Below are 16,877 nucleotides of genomic sequence, written 5' to 3'. Positions count from 1 at the left end.
GGCGGTGCTTCAGGGCTGCTGCTCCCGGGCCTCCCGCGTCAAAGCTGGGCTCGCTCCCCGAGGCTCTCCGGCTCCCTCAGGGTCGGCCTGAGAGGGTAAACAAAATGGCTGCCCAGCCGGCCGGCCGCCTGCTTGGGCGTGACGGGCGTCGCAGCTTGTCCCCGTGGGGCCAATTGTACCTGGGGACGAACGAGACGGTCGGCCAGGAGCCGAGGTGCCCCCCAGGCCCGGTGTCGCGGTCCTCAAGAAAACAGAGCGGGCCCTAAGTCCCCGGGTGTCGGGGCACGCAACCTCCGGGCGCCTCTCACAACAGCTCCCCCAAACTCCCCTCACACCATCATCCCCCGATCCCCCTCACGCCAGCTCCCCCCAAACCCCTCTCACACCATTTTCTCCCCAGTCCCCCTCGGATCACCCTGAGCCCGCAATCTCCGCAGCCGGCCCTGCCCCAACCAGCGCCCCCAGCCCCGCTGCCGCCCGGTTCCCGGCCCGCTGCCGGAGTTCCCCCGGCAACGCCGTGTAAACGCACCCGCCCCGCTCCGCCAGAGCACCGAACGCCGAAGCGAACGGCCGGGGAGGTTGGGGCTTGGATTTCGTGCCGCCCGGCAAAGGGGCACAGCTGCCAGCTGGGGATGCCCTGTGGCTTCTGGGCGTGTTGCTGCGCCTCTGTCACCCTTCGACACCCGGTAAGATAGGGGTTGTGGCTGCTTTGTAGGACCTTGTCAGCTAGTGCTTTGAAGGGGGTCTCGTATATCCAAAAAAAGTCGAAGTTTGGAGAAGTTCACGGTCTGATATAACTCTTAACAGACTAATACAATGAAATATGCATTTTAATGGATTATCTTGTGTTTAGCTTAAGAATGATAAATCAAGAATGCTTACTCAAGCTACTTTTGCGCAACTCGTTGGGTGACCTTGGTCATACTATTCAACTTTTCTCTGTTTCCTCCTCTGTAAACTAAGATGAGGAACTCATTTCCACTGACCTGTGCAGTGACGTTGAAATGGAATGGTTCCGTAAGGACAGACTGCTACGTGGCTTGCTACCTTCCATCTGTTGCATACATCTCACCATTAATAAATAGTACCTTGACATTAGGCAGTTTTCCCATGTGCATTAGTAGCTCTACTGAGACCCCTGAGCTCAGGTGCAAAGAAAAAAAAAAGTCATTATGAATAAATTGACAAGTATTTATGAGGAAACTTAAAACAAGAAAAACACACACAAACCCACAAACAAACAAAACAAAACAAAAAACATTGCTGGGGTAGTACCTGAGATTGTTGTTAGGAATAATTTGTAATAAAACTTGTAAAGAATGTTGAAAGTGTTATTTACTACTAAGTGTGAAAAATTTATAAAGTTGAGCATTTTATGCATTTGAGTCATGTAAGGACAAGGAATGAAGTAAAAACCAGCATGTGAGAAAAAGATCAGAGAGAAAATTTTGTAAAGAAATTAACGTAAGAGCCACTAGGTGTCCTATTTTTCACAGTCCATCTATTGATAGATTTAATAGCCATAAACAATTTTCTAAAAATCATACCTTTCTTTTAGCCTGCCATACAAATTAAGTTCTAAAACTAGTTACTTTGGTAGCATGTGTATGATGGTTAAGTAATGTTTTTGTCTGAGGGGGGAACATATTGCAATAAATTAAATTGAAGATGCAAATGCAAAAAAAAAAAAAGTTTAATAATAGATCACTATTTTAAATGGACATAGCATGTATTTCTTACACAGTTAAAATGGAGAGTTCACTGCCACACTATATTGATTATGTCAATATAATAAAGCATGCCACGTAATCTAGAAAGGAGAATATATTTATGCTGCAGGAAAAGTTAGACCTCATTCAATAATATTAGCAAGAATATGAATGTGTAAAATACATAAATCGTGATGTGATATATATCTATTGATTAGACAGTAGGAAAAAAAAAACTTATTTTTACATTATTACATAATTTTCCAGTATGGACCTTACAATCTTCCACTCAGAGGAATGTTGCCCAGAGTTACCCTGTTGGAATTTGAGACTTTTATTCATATATCTTTAAATGTATATTCATATTCATTCACATATTTTTATACACATAAGGTATCTAACAATATCTTCTGTATTTTTTTAAACTATAAATTGTTTGCTAAATAATAAAGATGGGAAATGGGAAATATTGTAATATAGATGGTAGGCAATATTAATAGTAGTATCTTCTTTTATTCATTTCATTTCACTGTCTTTAATTACATTATACGTTCTTGTCACTTGAGAAACAAAAGTTCATAATGTTTTTCAGAAATGACCCCAAATCCACAAAAATAATTAATTGAGATTTATTTTAAGGATTAGCCATCAAAAATTTCATATCTTCAAAACCTTCAATTTCACCCTCTCATTCTTCTTCTGCAATTTGTCATTGTTTCTTATTGTTTATGTCACTAGCATCTTATGGTATTTTTCATTTTTGAGTTTCTTGGAAAAGAGGGTTGTTGTTTTTGTAATTGTGAAACAGTTCACGGTGTGGTTACTCACCATATTCAGGCATGTTGTTAACTGTAGAGGATCAATATTGCCCACACATAGCTATATTTAGCAAGAGGGTGATATCTAGCTCCTTCAGTGTACGCTGATTAGTTGGGGGAAAGGTTCACTACAACCTTCTAATTAAGGGTAAAGCCTAGTAAAAGCATCTTTTAAAGCACAGGTCACAGACATCCAGTGGCAACAACAACAAAAAAACAATCATATAATGGCAAGTTATTTTTTATAAGGTGTACAATTTTTAAACACTTAAAAAAAATTACCTTTGTAAATATTCAGAGATAATACATTGCCATGTGTGTACTTATGAATTTATAATAGATCTGATATAAAGGGTGTAATTTATAGCTTCTTGATAGCAGTGAGACTGTGGCTCTGTAGAGAAGAATAATTAGCTAATTTTTGAGCATACGTTTAAAACTACGCTGTTTTTGTATTATAGAACAATTCCTTCTCAAGATACTTACAAATTATTTTAAAGTAAATTAATTAATGACTGGTTCATATTTCTCTCAAATTGCTAGAAAGATTCCAGTTGGCTTCACGTTTCATTGGAATAAGCTATCATTGAGACTTTGTTGAGACTGTTTGAGAAAGTTTTGGTTCTTGAACCTCTTTTGCTGGGAGTTTTGATCAAATAGACAAAGATAAACGCTTAATTCAGATCTGGGTTGTAAGGAATATGTTAAACATACAATTATCTTCCAAATGTGAATTGCTGACTTTCTGATCTTAGAGTAAGGATGATATCAGTAAACTAATACTGACAGCTTTCATGTCTTACTCACATAGCATATGGTGAAATTTTAGTGTTAGAGATTAGGTCTGGACTTACTGCTTCTGTGCACTTTCAGGATGGGGCATTGGAAGTTAAGTTAAATTGTAATATTTTTAATAATTTCAAGTATTTTTTAAATGTCTCTTTTGTCTTATATAGGATCCTGAAATAATGAAATATAAAGTACTGATTTGTGCACATGAATTGGAAATCAATTGATGAAACATTTTTTTCAGGTTTCAGGACTATAATACATCTAAGGACAGTATGTTTGAAAACTAACAAAAGAAGAGGAGAAGAAAAGAAGGTAGTTTAACCAATGTTTATGAAATATTATATATGGGATCTGGAGAAAAAAAAGGACAACGTTAACTTGAAATCTTGTCACTTGTTAAAACCAAGCAACTACAAGATAATTTGAAATCAACTTCAGAGTTATTTTCCACCTTTGAAAAGCTCTGAAATTTGTTTTAATTTTAACACGTTTCCTATTTTAAATGCCATGCTTTTGTAGAGTTTGTGAATATTTTTCTTATATTTCTATTCTACTGAAACAGGAGGTGTAACTGGATTTTTTAAAGATGTTCTTTGCTTTTATTCTACATTGAATTAGTATACTTACCAAAATAACTAAAATTGCTTTAGATTTGCATTCAAATGTCTAAAAGTTATAACAGTATGTATATGTATCTAAGTCAAATGAAATATGCTCTTTTTTTTTCCTGTTTCTTCCTAATAGTAATATTTTAATGGCCAAAAATATGTACATTTTCTTTGTATTATTGGTCAATGAATTATAATGCTTTTATGCAATATACTAATATTTTATGCAATATACTAATATAATACTAATATACTAATGTACTGTTGCAGGTTGTGGAATTGTTGTTGCTCTTCAAAATGCAGATAAAATGATGGAGGAAATGCATCAGTCATACAAAGCTCTAGGAAAAAATAGGTAAGCAGAATTAATAGTTCATTTGCAGTTGGGTATTCAAAAATGAAGACAAAGCAGGTATCAGTCTGTGAGTATGAAAAAATGTACTTATTGCCAGATGCTAGATGCAACTCTGTGAGTTGTACAGTGTTTCTATCTTCCCAAAGTCAATTACTGGTCATTGCCGGAGGCAGGATATTGCAGTAGATGAACTAATTATTTGGTACAGTATGAGGAAAAAATGTATATGGTTTTACATCAGCATTTGATTCAATTAAAAACAGACAATTATCTCACATACAGCTTTAAGATTAATGTAGACTGTATTTTCGACCTCGTTTCAGTCACAGGATTTATTTTTTTCCATATTTTGATTTTCCATTCTTCAGAAACCAGATGGCTGAAATCTGAGTCTTGTTTACATAGCCTCTATTCTTTCAGGCAGGCCATAGCACATTTTATAAATAACAAAGGTGCACCTGGTCTTTGGAATTCTTCTGACATACTTTCCTGATGGTTCTTAAAAAAGTCATGCTGGAAGCAATCAGGTTTTGTCAAGAAGGGGAAGGTGGGTAATGCTTTTTCCCATTCATGTGTTGGCTTTGTCTATGTTGTTTGTAATCCATTGTCATTTGTAATCAGTCCCTGGTATTGCAGTCAGATGGTGCTGGGGAGAGCCCCAACTTCCTAGATGGATCAAGAAAGAGAAAATACTTTGACATTCTTGGATCTTACAGACTTCTTGTTCACATTATTTCCATGTCACTTGATTATTTGAACTGAGTAGGCTCCTTACACTTATTTTTATACTGTGTTTTGTTTTTTGCTTTTTGCCTTTTAGCCAAATAGCACCAACAACTGGACTGTGGCCAGATAAACAAGTGGCATGTTTTAAAAGTAAAAATCAGTTAGCATTACAGATGGGAGAGCACACTTCTCTACCTTTCTTGCTGAAGAAGGAGAACGTAAGACATGGCTTTGACTTCAGCTTTCTGCTACAGGCCACATGCACAGAATCTAACATTTCAAAATCATTTATGGATTTGGGTGCCTTTCAGATAATACAAGCACATGCACGACAAAGTAAGTTCTATTTTAAAAGTCACAACTTTTAAATATAGCTATACATTACTATCAAGTTAGGTCCCAAAGTCTCAGAAGTCCTTTTTATTTAAATTTTAAATTGTCTTTATGTTTGCTTGACTTCTTCATATTAAGTAGACTTTCAGCCATGTTGAACATCTTCTTTATTTTTGTGTATGTGTATTTGGGAATGAAGGAGATAAAGAGAAGTGATGACAGAGAACATTATAGAGAGAATACTCTGTATAATGAAACTGAGACCACAAAACGTATAGTGGAATTCTCCTTAGCTTCAGTGGGGCCAGGATAGCATCTCTTTCACTTTTTTCCTCATACTGGAATTAATTAATTCATAATGGAATTAATTAGCTACATGTTGAAGTTAGCAAACATCTGAAATTGAGAAGAGATATTTGCTTAAATTATTAGAATAAAACTATTTTAAAATTACTATATTTCACTGAGTTCTATAGAAAGTGCAATTATAAGATTCAGTATCATACTTTAATTTCAACTTCCAACTTTTTTCTTTATAGCAGATTTATAGCATGGATTGCAACTGCACATTAGACAGATTCCTGGTCCTCAGAGCCCTACAGTTTGAAATTAATTTATGCATGAAAACTGTACTCTGTTTAAGAATGCCAAACTAATATTTCATTTGTTTTGATTTTTGAGGGTTAAATATAACAATAGGAGAAAAGAGGAACAAGAAATCTGAGGTAAGATGGTGTTATGTATAAAGCTGAACACAATTAAAAGTATTATATACTTTCAAAACTTGAAATATAGCAACACAAAAGAAGTGCAGGTAGTTTTGTCTACTTATTCTTCAGCCTTTCAGATGAACATCAAGTATTCATATATATATATATATCAGCAAATGTTCGGAACTATATAAAAAATTGTCAGTGAAGTGTTACATCAGGGATTTTGGGGGGTAAGGGACTGGAAGTTCAAGAAGATATAGAACCTCTTATAATGGAAATACATAAGTTAATTTCAGGTATGTGTATTCTATATGTTAGACACTGTTGTCTAGTTTTGCTGAATTTAAAAACAAAACAATTTCATGTATTGATGGATAATTTAAAATTGAAGCAGAATTGAAGAACTGTCTTGATATGAAATGATTGCTGAAATTTATTGTACTAACATATATAAAATAATGTTTTAGAATTAAACATATTTGACATGAAATTTTGTGATGTGTAAACAGGATTCCTGACAAAACAGTTTTGATAGCTACTTCTGTACACACAACTGAGTTAGTCGTTTAACATAAATCAGTGCTTCACACCAGGTGAGCCTGAAATGTTGCAAAAGATCAAATATACTATCTTTGGAAAAAAGATAATTTGGTCTTTATAGTTATTAATTAATAGCCCTTTGTATAGAAGAATTAATGAATCAGCTATGTACTTTAGTGCACCTACTGCAGAACATGAAAGTATTCACAGGAAAAAAGTCACAGAAAAGTCTAGAAGTTCTGACAGAAGATCATAAAAAGGGCTATGGAAAAAAAAAAACAACAAACATTCCCAGTTGAGGGAAATGTTTAAGAAAAACAATTCAGTTGACCTCAATGTGATTTAATACAGCTTTATTTCACATCTTAGGTTCTGGTGATTTCTAGAGAACATTATTTGGAATAAACTGAGCATTCAGACTAAAACCATGCAGACTAGACAAAGCCTTCTGAACTGTAAATTTCAAAACAGCACTCGTTGCTTTTTCTGGCACATTCGAACCTCAGTTTGCCCTTGGAATGAAAACAAAAATTTCCTGCAGATTGCAAACTGATGTTGAATATAGACATGTGAATGTGCAGTCAGAGCATGTGACTATGTAATTATTTCTATCGCATTCATTTGCATAAAAGTATACAGTATATTTGAGTTTATTTTTTCTCCCTTTCCTATAAAAATAAAGAATAGAAATAATATTTTCAGAAAATTATTTTCACAGTTCATCTGAATAATCACAACAATGCACTCAAATTCTTAAATCTGTTCTCTTTCAACGATATACAGTACCTTTTGATTAAGGGGGTGGGGGGGAGAGAGAAGAAAGAAGGGAGGAATAATAAAATACATCCTAAATACAACAGACTACTGTGTTAGCTGCCATACCAAAAAATGGTCTTTTGGTAGCTATCCATTTAACTTCACTGACAAAATGTAGTGCAGACAGTGCTATTTTCCAGCATACTTTAAATTCTGTGAGCTAAAACTGTGGCCTGTCTGACATGGTTTATGAAGTTTTTTATATGACTACATTGAACACATGAAAGAGATACATATTTAGAATTATAGCAACATCTCTTAAAAGCAATAAAAAATTTGTAAAGGTTGTTTTTTGCATTGGTAAAATAGTATTCTTTTATAACACTATAGCTTTTGATTTTTAAAAACTGCTTTCATGAGCCTTAGTTCCGTTGGGAATATAATTACTGCTGTCAGCACACTTTGGAGGGTTTTAAATATCAGCATAAGAGTGGTGCTTTCGTTCAGTGAGAGTGTGCAGCAAGAAAGAAACTTTAGCACATCAAAGTTTTGAATTCCTGTACCAAACACACTATATAGCATAACACATGGTTAATAACTGATGAGATTATTTGTATATGTGGCCAAAGTTTATTATTTTTAAATCATGAATAGTGACTTAGGCCATAAACAAAGGATCCCACTTTCTGTGCTAAAATACTTAGGAATAATTCTGGATGTGAGAAAAATAATGTGGTTTTGAAATTACACTTCATGTTAAGTTAAATATGGGAATATATCAAAGAGTAATCCTTTTCTGATTATTTTTTCCTTCACCTACTTGGTTCTTAGTGATTAGCTTTTGCCTGTATCTGTTCTGTAGTACATTATTAACGTTTTTTTTCTTTTAATGGAAATTACAGTTTCATTTGCCACCAGTGACATTTCAGCCTGTAAGAACAATTCATCTTGCTCTTCTAGAGGATAATTTTGTCAATGAAAGCACCAAGATCAGAAATATTTTGAATATTATGAACTTTATTCCCCAGCCTATAAAACCAGCTAACAATTTTTATCAGTATCAGGTAGACAATCTATTAAAAAGAGACGCTGAAAAGTCTTCAGGTCTGATCGTGGCTACTATTTCTGATAAGTTCACTCCAACACAAGACCTGTGCTGCTTCAGCAAGGATAAATATTATAAGTACTCTAGTGACAGGAAAGAAGAAATTGAAAACAATTTGAAATGGAGGGAAGCTGATGTAGCTACCAATATTGAAAAGAATGACCAGATGAGGTATCAGTTGTCAGTGGCTTGTAAGGACGTAGATATTATGACCCAAGTCAGGTACTGGGATGCTAGTTCTTCCTACTTCAGCACAAGTAACGTTGTGATAAACTGTGGAATACTTACAGCTTTATGTCCTGTGTCAAACAACACAGACACTTTAAGAGCTGGTGAGAAGGAAAAAAGAGCGGAGAATTCCTGTACAACTGGTATAGAAGGAGGAGATATTCCAGAAATGACAGTGGGTTATACACCATGTGAAGATGATGAGAGCGTGAACTTCATGCTTGGCAATCATGATTTAGATTCTTCCTGTACAAATGAAGTGATAGAGGCCTACTGTGCCTTAGAAGGTAACTCTGTAGCTGCAGTCATTCCCAGAGTGCAAGATTGTTCTGGAAAACAAACAGAAAATAATGTTTGTCTTCTCGAATTTGAAAAGAAAAAAGAAGCAACGCAAGATACGACTGCAGAAGATCAAAGTGAGCTTGTACCTGTTGCCCACGTTATGTTCTCTGAACGAGAACCAGCTAAGGAACCCATTGCTAAATGTCCTGCCGGGAGAAGGAGTGTCATTCGTAGCCTCCCTCCTCGTGTTAGTCAGAGCTGCAATGTTCCTGCTCGCAAAGAAAATGACAAAGGTGAGATAAAGATGAAGAGAAACAAACATTCATCAAAATCTAAAATAAGTAGCAAGATAAAGATAGCTGAAGGCGTAATTGTTTCTGATGAGATTTCCACAAAATATAATACACAAGAGATGAATGCCAAGAATCGGATTTTTCCATCTTTGCAACTGCCATGCATGGAATCTGAGACTTCCCTGAAACGTCAAAAAAAAATACCTCAAGCAAACAAATACCATTTTCCTCAGAGTGCTCAAAAACTTAAAAAGCAAAGTTTCTCCTGCAGCTGCAAAAATCCAGTTATTTTAAAGAAACCTGTTACTCCTCTTTCTCTACCGTGTGCACAGTCTGCTTCAGATTTTGTACATCTGAAATACAGTGACATGTTCAAGAAAATAAATTCAAATGACAATGGTCCAGGTATTTATGAAATGTTTGCAACTCCAGTCTATTCCCACATGCGTGAGCTTGATCAACATGAGAACAGTTTTTACAGAGATGTTTGTTCTGCTCCACTTGGGAGATGCACTGCTAGCACCTGCAGATCTACCTGCAATAAAAGGAGAGAGAGCAGCCAAGTAAGAAACACTCAAAAGAGAACGTATTCTAAGCCAAAGAAGACCGTATCTGGTACCAAACAAAAGCAGAAGGGCTTAATTCCAAAGGACAAAAGTATCAAATTCAGTGATAGCAACACAGAGCAAGATAATGTAATAACTTCTGGTCCGGATTGTCAAATACAAACTTCAAGGAGCATGTCGCTGGTTTGCGGAGACTTAGATGATCAGCTTATATTTTTAGAAGAGCTTTCACAGTCAACCAAACAAAATAAAAAAAATTCAAATTCAAAGTTATCTCCTATTACAGAAGTCTCTTTGGAGAAGTCTTTAGACAGTCAGGGTCTATCCAACCATCAGATAGCTTCTACCTGTAGCCAGAATCTTCTTCAGTTAAGTGATAAAGACTACACAGAATGTGCTGCTGTACGCAGCAGTTCATTAACAACAGACCAGAACATTTGTGTACCCCAGTACAGGGTGGATAAGGACGGCTGCACAGGCCTGGAATCACACCAGACCTCCTTCAGGACTATAAATCGACATGAATCATTGCACTTTTCAGACAGACTGCAGTGTCAATCCCTTGCAAAAAAATCAAGTCAGAGTTGGGCATACACACCTCAGGGCAGTAGTTTGGCAAATGAATTTACTCAGCCTTCAGTGATTCAGACAACAAATGTTACAAGTCCCAGTTTCCAGACAAGTCAAAACATTTTGTCCTGGGCAGGTAAAAAGGACGTGACTGACGAGTTGCTTTGTTGTCTGGCTGCAGAATTGCTAGTGCTTGAAGAAAAAGACATCAACTCTTCAAGAACAAAAATTGCAGATTCTAAAATGCAGAATGCCTATGCGAAAGAAGGAAATACGATGAACGGAGATGGAGAAATACTAAATAGTGCTCTAGTGAAGGTAAAAGTAACTTCTTGTAACTTGCTAGATCCTTTGGGTGATGCTCCAACACAACTGTGGGTGAACGATGAGTCATGATGTTGACTAAGAAAACAGTGTTTAACTAAAGTACAGGTAACGTGCTCATTAATGATCGGGTCTCTTCCCCTTGGGCCAGCTGTCCACTGAGCCTTCTCATGCCCAGCCGAAGACACCCATGTTAGATGCTGCCTGTCTGACACAAGGCAGATGGTATTCAGGCATGACAGACGTAGATACCTATGAAGACTTATTTTTTGGGGTCAAGATAAATTAAGAAATTGTAGTGAAAAAAAGGGAGAGGCTGTTTTAACTGAAGAGCATGTATGAAAGGCTGTGGGCCAAGGCAAAAGCACTTGAGATCTAGACTTGTAAAGGATATGAAAAGACATTACAAATGGTCCTTGTATATCGAAAAGGATAATTTCCTTGAATCCCTGAGGGCAACCAGATACTTTTGTAGATATGGATGACAAGTGTCGGCTTATCAGATAGAGTTAAGGCTGTTTAAGTAATGTTTAATCAAAACTTCAAGTTCAGAAGGCTTTGATTCTGGCCCCCTGCTCAGTTAAGAACCTTCACCCACTAAGGTGCTTATCTACCAGTATCACTTCTCCTTGACCCTCTTAGCTTTTTCTCTATTTTAATTAAAATTTCATAAGGAAGTTTTCTTTCACTGTATTTTGATACACTTCCTTATGCTTCTGCAAACACAGATGCCAATTTTACCTCCATTTATTACTTCTCCTGGAGATCCCTGGCTAGATGGAGTAATTATTACCATCCTTTCTGAAGCAGTCTCTTCTTCCTGTGAAGTCATCTCCAAATTGTTTTCATCAGGCTTGGATTACATATGTTACCTAGGGCAAGTCAATGGTCACATTCACCCTTCAGCTTAGCAAACTGTAGCTACGTGACAAAAAAAAGAAAAGAAAAGAAAAGAAAAGAAAAAAGTAATAAGCAGACATATAACCTGATCTTCTAAGTGTTCCTTCTGCCTGGCTTGCTTTTAATGGCAAAAAGATGGTGTGCTACAATCTTCAGGTTATGCACTATTATGATACATCCTTGAATATATCAAAGAGGAGGCAAGTTTCTATTTCAGGAGCTGTTGTATCGATATGCCAGGCAAGGAGTGTTTGGGAGAGGAGGAGGAAGAGAAAGAGAGAGAGAGAATCATTCCAGGTGAAAGTTACTCCTTATAAAAAATGTAATGATAATATGAAGCTTTTCTTTTCCCCCTTGCTTTCTCCTCATGCTGACCATCATCTTTCAAGCAGAGTTACAGTAGAGCCTTTTTGGGATCAAATGGAGAAAGAGACCTGCTAAACTTTGAGGAATCTACTGAAGTGCCCGGAAGCATTTTAACTAACAAGGACACTATCACGTGGACGAGAGGTGAAGTTCTTGGAAAGGGAGCCTATGGCACAGTAAGTTAAAGTCTCAGTATGTTAAGAGATGCACTGGTCATCTCTGAGCTACATCTCACCTTATAACTGACTGTTGTCCAGTGCAACAAATAAATATTTTTGATTATGCAATGAAACGTGACAAACACAAAGATACCCTGTAAAATAAGTGAACATACACTTTTATTCATGTTTCATTTTAATAAATGCTAGTTTCTTTGTAGGTATACTGTGGTCTGACAAGCCAAGGACAATTAATAGCAGTAAAACAGGTTGTTTTGGATACGTCAGATCAACTCACTACAGAAAAGGAGTATCAGAAGTTGCACGAGGAAGTTGATCTTTTGAAGACGCTGAAACATGTCAATATTGTAACTTATTTAGGAACTTGTCTGGAAGACAACATGTTAAGCATTTTCATGGAGTTTGTTCCCGGTGGCTCAATTTCTAGTATTATTCATCAGTTTGGTCCGTTGCCAGAAATTGTCCTTTGCAAATACACAAAACAAATTCTAGAGGGGGTTGCATACTTACACGACAATGGTGTGGTGCATAGAGATATCAAGGGCAATAACGTTATGCTCATGCCAAGCGGTATAGTAAAGCTAATCGACTTTGGCTGTGCCCGGCGCTTAGCCTGGGCAAGCCTCAGTGGCACACACAGCGAGATGCTCAAGTCTGTGCATGGGACTCCGTACTGGATGGCACCAGAAGTTATAAATGAATCTGGATACGGAAGAAAATCGGACATCTGGAGCGTTGGCTGCACCGTGTTTGAGATGGCAACAGGAAAACCACCGCTGGCTTCCATGGGCAGGATAGCAGCCATGTTCTATATCGGGGCCCACAGAGGGCTGATGCCTTCCCTGCCTGACCGATTCTCGGGAACTGCGGCGGATTTTGTGCATGCGTGCTTAACCAGGTACGTGGAGTTTTAACTGAAAAAGAAAAGGAAAAATGCAGATAGTGTGTATGGAAGCTTAGGCTGTCTTAAATGGCACATATGGCTGCGAAGAAGAACTGTACTGTAAATCCTTAGGTTTTACAACATTTCAGGAAAGCCATTGAATAACAGTATACATAAAAGAGATTTACTCTCCATAATGGTGTTAAAAATAGTCACAAGTTCTTTTTTAGGGGGCCTTATGTTCAGCATTTACTTTTCCTGTAATTTTCATGCAGAAACGTGTTACCATTGAGTTTTAGACAAATGTTGGCTAATTTTCTTTGAAGTGCTTTGCTGTTCCAATAACCCATTGGCTGAGTCTGGCCTGTGTCTAGGAAGTTGTTTTGAGGACAATATTCTAAATGGAAAAGGTTGCACATAGTTCTTATCTTCTGCAGCAGAAAAATATGTTATCACTGCCAGCCCAGGAAATACATACCTACTGGAAACATAAAGTTCTCTTGATTTAAGACAAACTAGCACTCACTCATTATAAGAATTATTCCTGTGGTGTTTATTCTATTTTAAATACCAGCTTTGTCCCAGACTTTTAAATGGACTATCATTTCAAGGGAGAAGTTTCTGACCTCCACGGGTGGTCCTTATGAAATTGATAGCTTTTTGAAATTGATATCCACCTTTTATGTATCTCTAAAGACCAGATTTGGGCACTAGAGAGAAGTACATAATTTAGTGGGTATGACAGTGCCCTGAATTTTAATCCTTGGATTAGAGTTGTTATGGTCCACATGGACCATATAACAGTAAACAGAATAACTGTTGTCAATAAATAGCAACATCATAGATACCTTGATTCAGAGATAGTAGTATTTAAAAGATACCAGGAGTCGTTGTTAGGTAGAAGGAAATACACAAATAGGAAGATTTTTAATACAATATTTACTTTTTTTTTTTTTTTAATGATGCATTTGTATTGGCAAAGTTCTAATATATGCTCTCACCGTGTCCTAAATATAAATGCCTCCCTCATACTGTTTTTCCTATTAATTTATTACTTAAGAAATCAGTGCCCTTTATTGTTTCCCTTGATTCACTTTTCTCCAAGTTGAGGGTTGAAAAAAAACACTCCTTGATTCTTGCAATGCTGTAAGTCCAAATGGCCTCCTTAACATGAATCATGTTGATTGGAGATGGCAAAACAGACTGACTAACACAAGGCCAAACAAATAATTAACATGTTTCTTAAATACGCTTTTGTTGCACCTGAAACAGCTGAATAAGAAGAATTATTCAAAGTTTTGGTAGGAATTTAGAGCAACAAAAAAAGATTTCTGTAATAAGTTATTTCATTTGTATATGTCATGCATGCTAACAATCTCTTCCCATAAATTCTGCCCTCTTTTCTACCAGCCTTATAAAATATAAAAAAAAAACAACTGAAAAGGAGTAATGACTGGAGAGTTAAGAAAAAAAAAAAAAGCCTAAGTTTGTATTTAGATTTTACAAATAATTACATTACAGGAATGCATATTGATTTTATGTACTGATTTTTGAAACCCTCAATGCAGAGATCAACATGAACGCCCTTCTGCTCTGCAGTTGCTGGACCATCCCTTTGTGAAAGGAAGACAGTGAATTTTTCAAAACTCCTGCCAAATGAGTTTACCTTTCACATAAAAGAAGATTTCCACTGGTGGAAAAGATCAGAAGGAGCTGGACTTAAAAGTGACAGCAGAACTTACTAGAGGTAACTTTGTAGACAAGAAGGCTATTTTTAGGTGGTGATTAACATTTTTTGCGATGTCCGTGCTCATTGGAATGGGCATTCCTTCACTGTGAACACAGGGCCGTACAATTTGTTGCATTTGAAGAGACTTAAAAAAAACACCCCACAACACTACCCCCAGTCCATGACAAGCAAGGTACGTTGGCAGTGCCAATTTGTCTGTAAAAACCTTTGGAACGTGTGGTATCAGCAGAAAGCATTGCAGATACAGAAAGCTCTACTCAGACTCATAGATGAGTGTTTAAATGTGCCTGTAATCCCATGAAAATGCCGAACGATGCAGTTATGTTGGCATAAAACATACTGAAGCTTTTGTTTAGTTAGATGTGCCTTTCAATTTTAGCTGGTGGAAAGAACCACAAAACTAGTCTTTGTAACCACGTATCAATCCTTTTTATCCTTTGCTACTGAGGTTTATCAGCTACAAGATACTGGAGTGATAATAATGAGATGCCCAGCTGTACACAGACTTACCCTTACTGAGCTTGCATCAAGCTAATTTCTTAGTCTCTCTAGAATTATGAATCAGAGATTTGAGAGTGTCTTTTCTGGAGATGGCCCTGTCCAACCCCACTGCTCTGAGCTGGGCTGCTCAGGCCCTTGTCCATTTGGCTTTTGCATATTGCCAAGGGTGGAGTTTTTTTTTTTTTTACAGGTAGTTAGTGTAACTAGCTACTACCTACTACTAACTGCATGTAATGAAATAACATTTGAAGAACATTATGATATATCAATTAAAAAGAAAAAAAGATTCAGGAATTAGTATTTAGACCGTCCTCTTCCTGATGGGGCTTCTTTCACAGTATATTTAAGATTTCAGGGGAATAAAACATTGCAGAAGCCATTAAAATGGGGTGAACTTTATGTTCTTGTGAGCACCTAGTTTCTAGGAAGACGTAGTAAATCTCAGCCCTAGAACTTTCAAGGGCTGAGCCCTCAAGAGTTCAAGACCCTGACTCTTGTACCAGCAGTGAATTCAAAAATGGGTGTTTTACAAAACAAAGAAAGAAAGCAACAAAAAGTTGTGGTTTATAAAAGATCAACTTCCCCCAGAGCGTTTAGCATTTTAGTTACTTAAATAGTTTTCAAATTTTATTTTATCCCAGTAGCCTGACTTCAGAGAGCTGTTTGGTCTAAACTTTATAAAAATGAAGAGAAATCAGTAAGTACTTTTAGCAAAATTCTTTATTTGTGTAGTTTCTGTAGGTATGATGTCACATAACAGACAGAGCATTATGCCATTATGAGAGAAATCCTAGCATCACAGTAATCTTCCAAGTTTAAACAGTTATCAGTCCCATTTTGAGGAATAATTGTTGGTCCTCATGCCAAAATCCATGGCAACTTGAGTATCTTCACGTTAAAGTACCTTGCAGAAAAAAGGTAGGAGCCCTGGCACGTGAACTCAAGTGGGATGTACGTAACTCCACGGTGTGTATTAATTCTTCTTAGATTAAGGGAGTGTTTCCAAAAAAAGCTGAAAAGTAAATACGAGTTTTTATTTAGCATGAAATGATACCCAGATGACAGTCATAAGCGGAGAAAGAATGGGAATGCTTTAGGCTATGCAGTTAATTCATATTTTCAGAGCTATGAATCCCCCTTCTGATGCACATCTTATAACCGAAACTAAGATCTGTTAACGTCTGAGTTCTCTAATGTTAGGGTTAGTAGTTATTTGGAATTTAAATGTAATGTTTAGTCCAGCTACACTAACATTAGTTTTCAATTTTTTTTAAAAAAAGGTTTAAAATTTGTAAAACCTGAACCTGAGCTTTTTTTGCTTGTTTAACCAGATTTAAAGAATGAGGGTATAGTTTAATGCCGGCACTTGCAACAAGTGTTTTTTTTCTTTTCAGCTTAAGTGTGCTTGAGAACAGGGGATATGCGCTAACATACCAGCCCTCTTCTTAGCACAGCTTAACCAAGAAATATGTTGCTTTAGGGAATCTCAGGCCTTATGTAGACAAGTCTAACTTTGCATATTTCTTACTGAAGGAGATATAGATGTTTCACATCAAAATCCAGACAATTCAGATACCTGT

The 16,877-nt window shown here is 36.8% G+C and overlaps 1 protein-coding gene across 1 annotated transcript; it reads left to right on the top strand.

Annotated features, from left to right (window-relative positions):
- The first annotated feature begins 104 nt into the window (after nucleotides 1–104).
- MAP3K19 (mitogen-activated protein kinase kinase kinase 19) lies at nucleotides 105–14,681 on the top strand. Its single transcript, XM_050711672.1, has 10 exons — nucleotides 105–214; nucleotides 401–686; nucleotides 3,613–3,631; nucleotides 4,198–4,282; nucleotides 5,103–5,344; nucleotides 6,023–6,066; nucleotides 8,253–10,712; nucleotides 12,011–12,160; nucleotides 12,364–13,061; nucleotides 14,615–14,681. The coding sequence occupies exons 1-10, from the start codon at nucleotides 105–107 to the stop codon at nucleotides 14,679–14,681; spliced, it is 4,161 nt and encodes a 1,386-aa protein (XP_050567629.1).
- The last annotated feature ends 2,196 nt before the right edge of the window (nucleotides 14,682–16,877 follow it).

Source organism: Cygnus atratus, chromosome 6 (assembly GCF_013377495.2).
Source record: "Cygnus atratus isolate AKBS03 ecotype Queensland, Australia chromosome 6, CAtr_DNAZoo_HiC_assembly, whole genome shotgun sequence".
Classification (NCBI taxonomy): Eukaryota; Metazoa; Chordata; class Aves; order Anseriformes; family Anatidae; genus Cygnus; species Cygnus atratus.
Note: the sequence above shows the minus strand (reverse complement) of the source record. Positions and strands in the feature narration are given on the sequence as shown.

Excerpts from the sequence above, each read along its gene's own strand:
- MAP3K19 (XM_050711672.1), top strand. The coding sequence starts at position 105 with ATGGCTGCCCAGCCGGCCGGCCGCCTGCTTGGGCGTGACGGGCGTCGC. Across the intron at positions 215-400 it reads ACGGTCGGCCAGGAGCCGAG|TCCCCCTCGGATCACCCTGA; the intron begins GTGCCCCCCAGG and ends TTTTCTCCCCAG. Across the intron at positions 6,067-8,252 it reads AGAGGAACAAGAAATCTGAG|TTTCATTTGCCACCAGTGAC; the intron begins GTAAGATGGTGT and ends TGGAAATTACAG.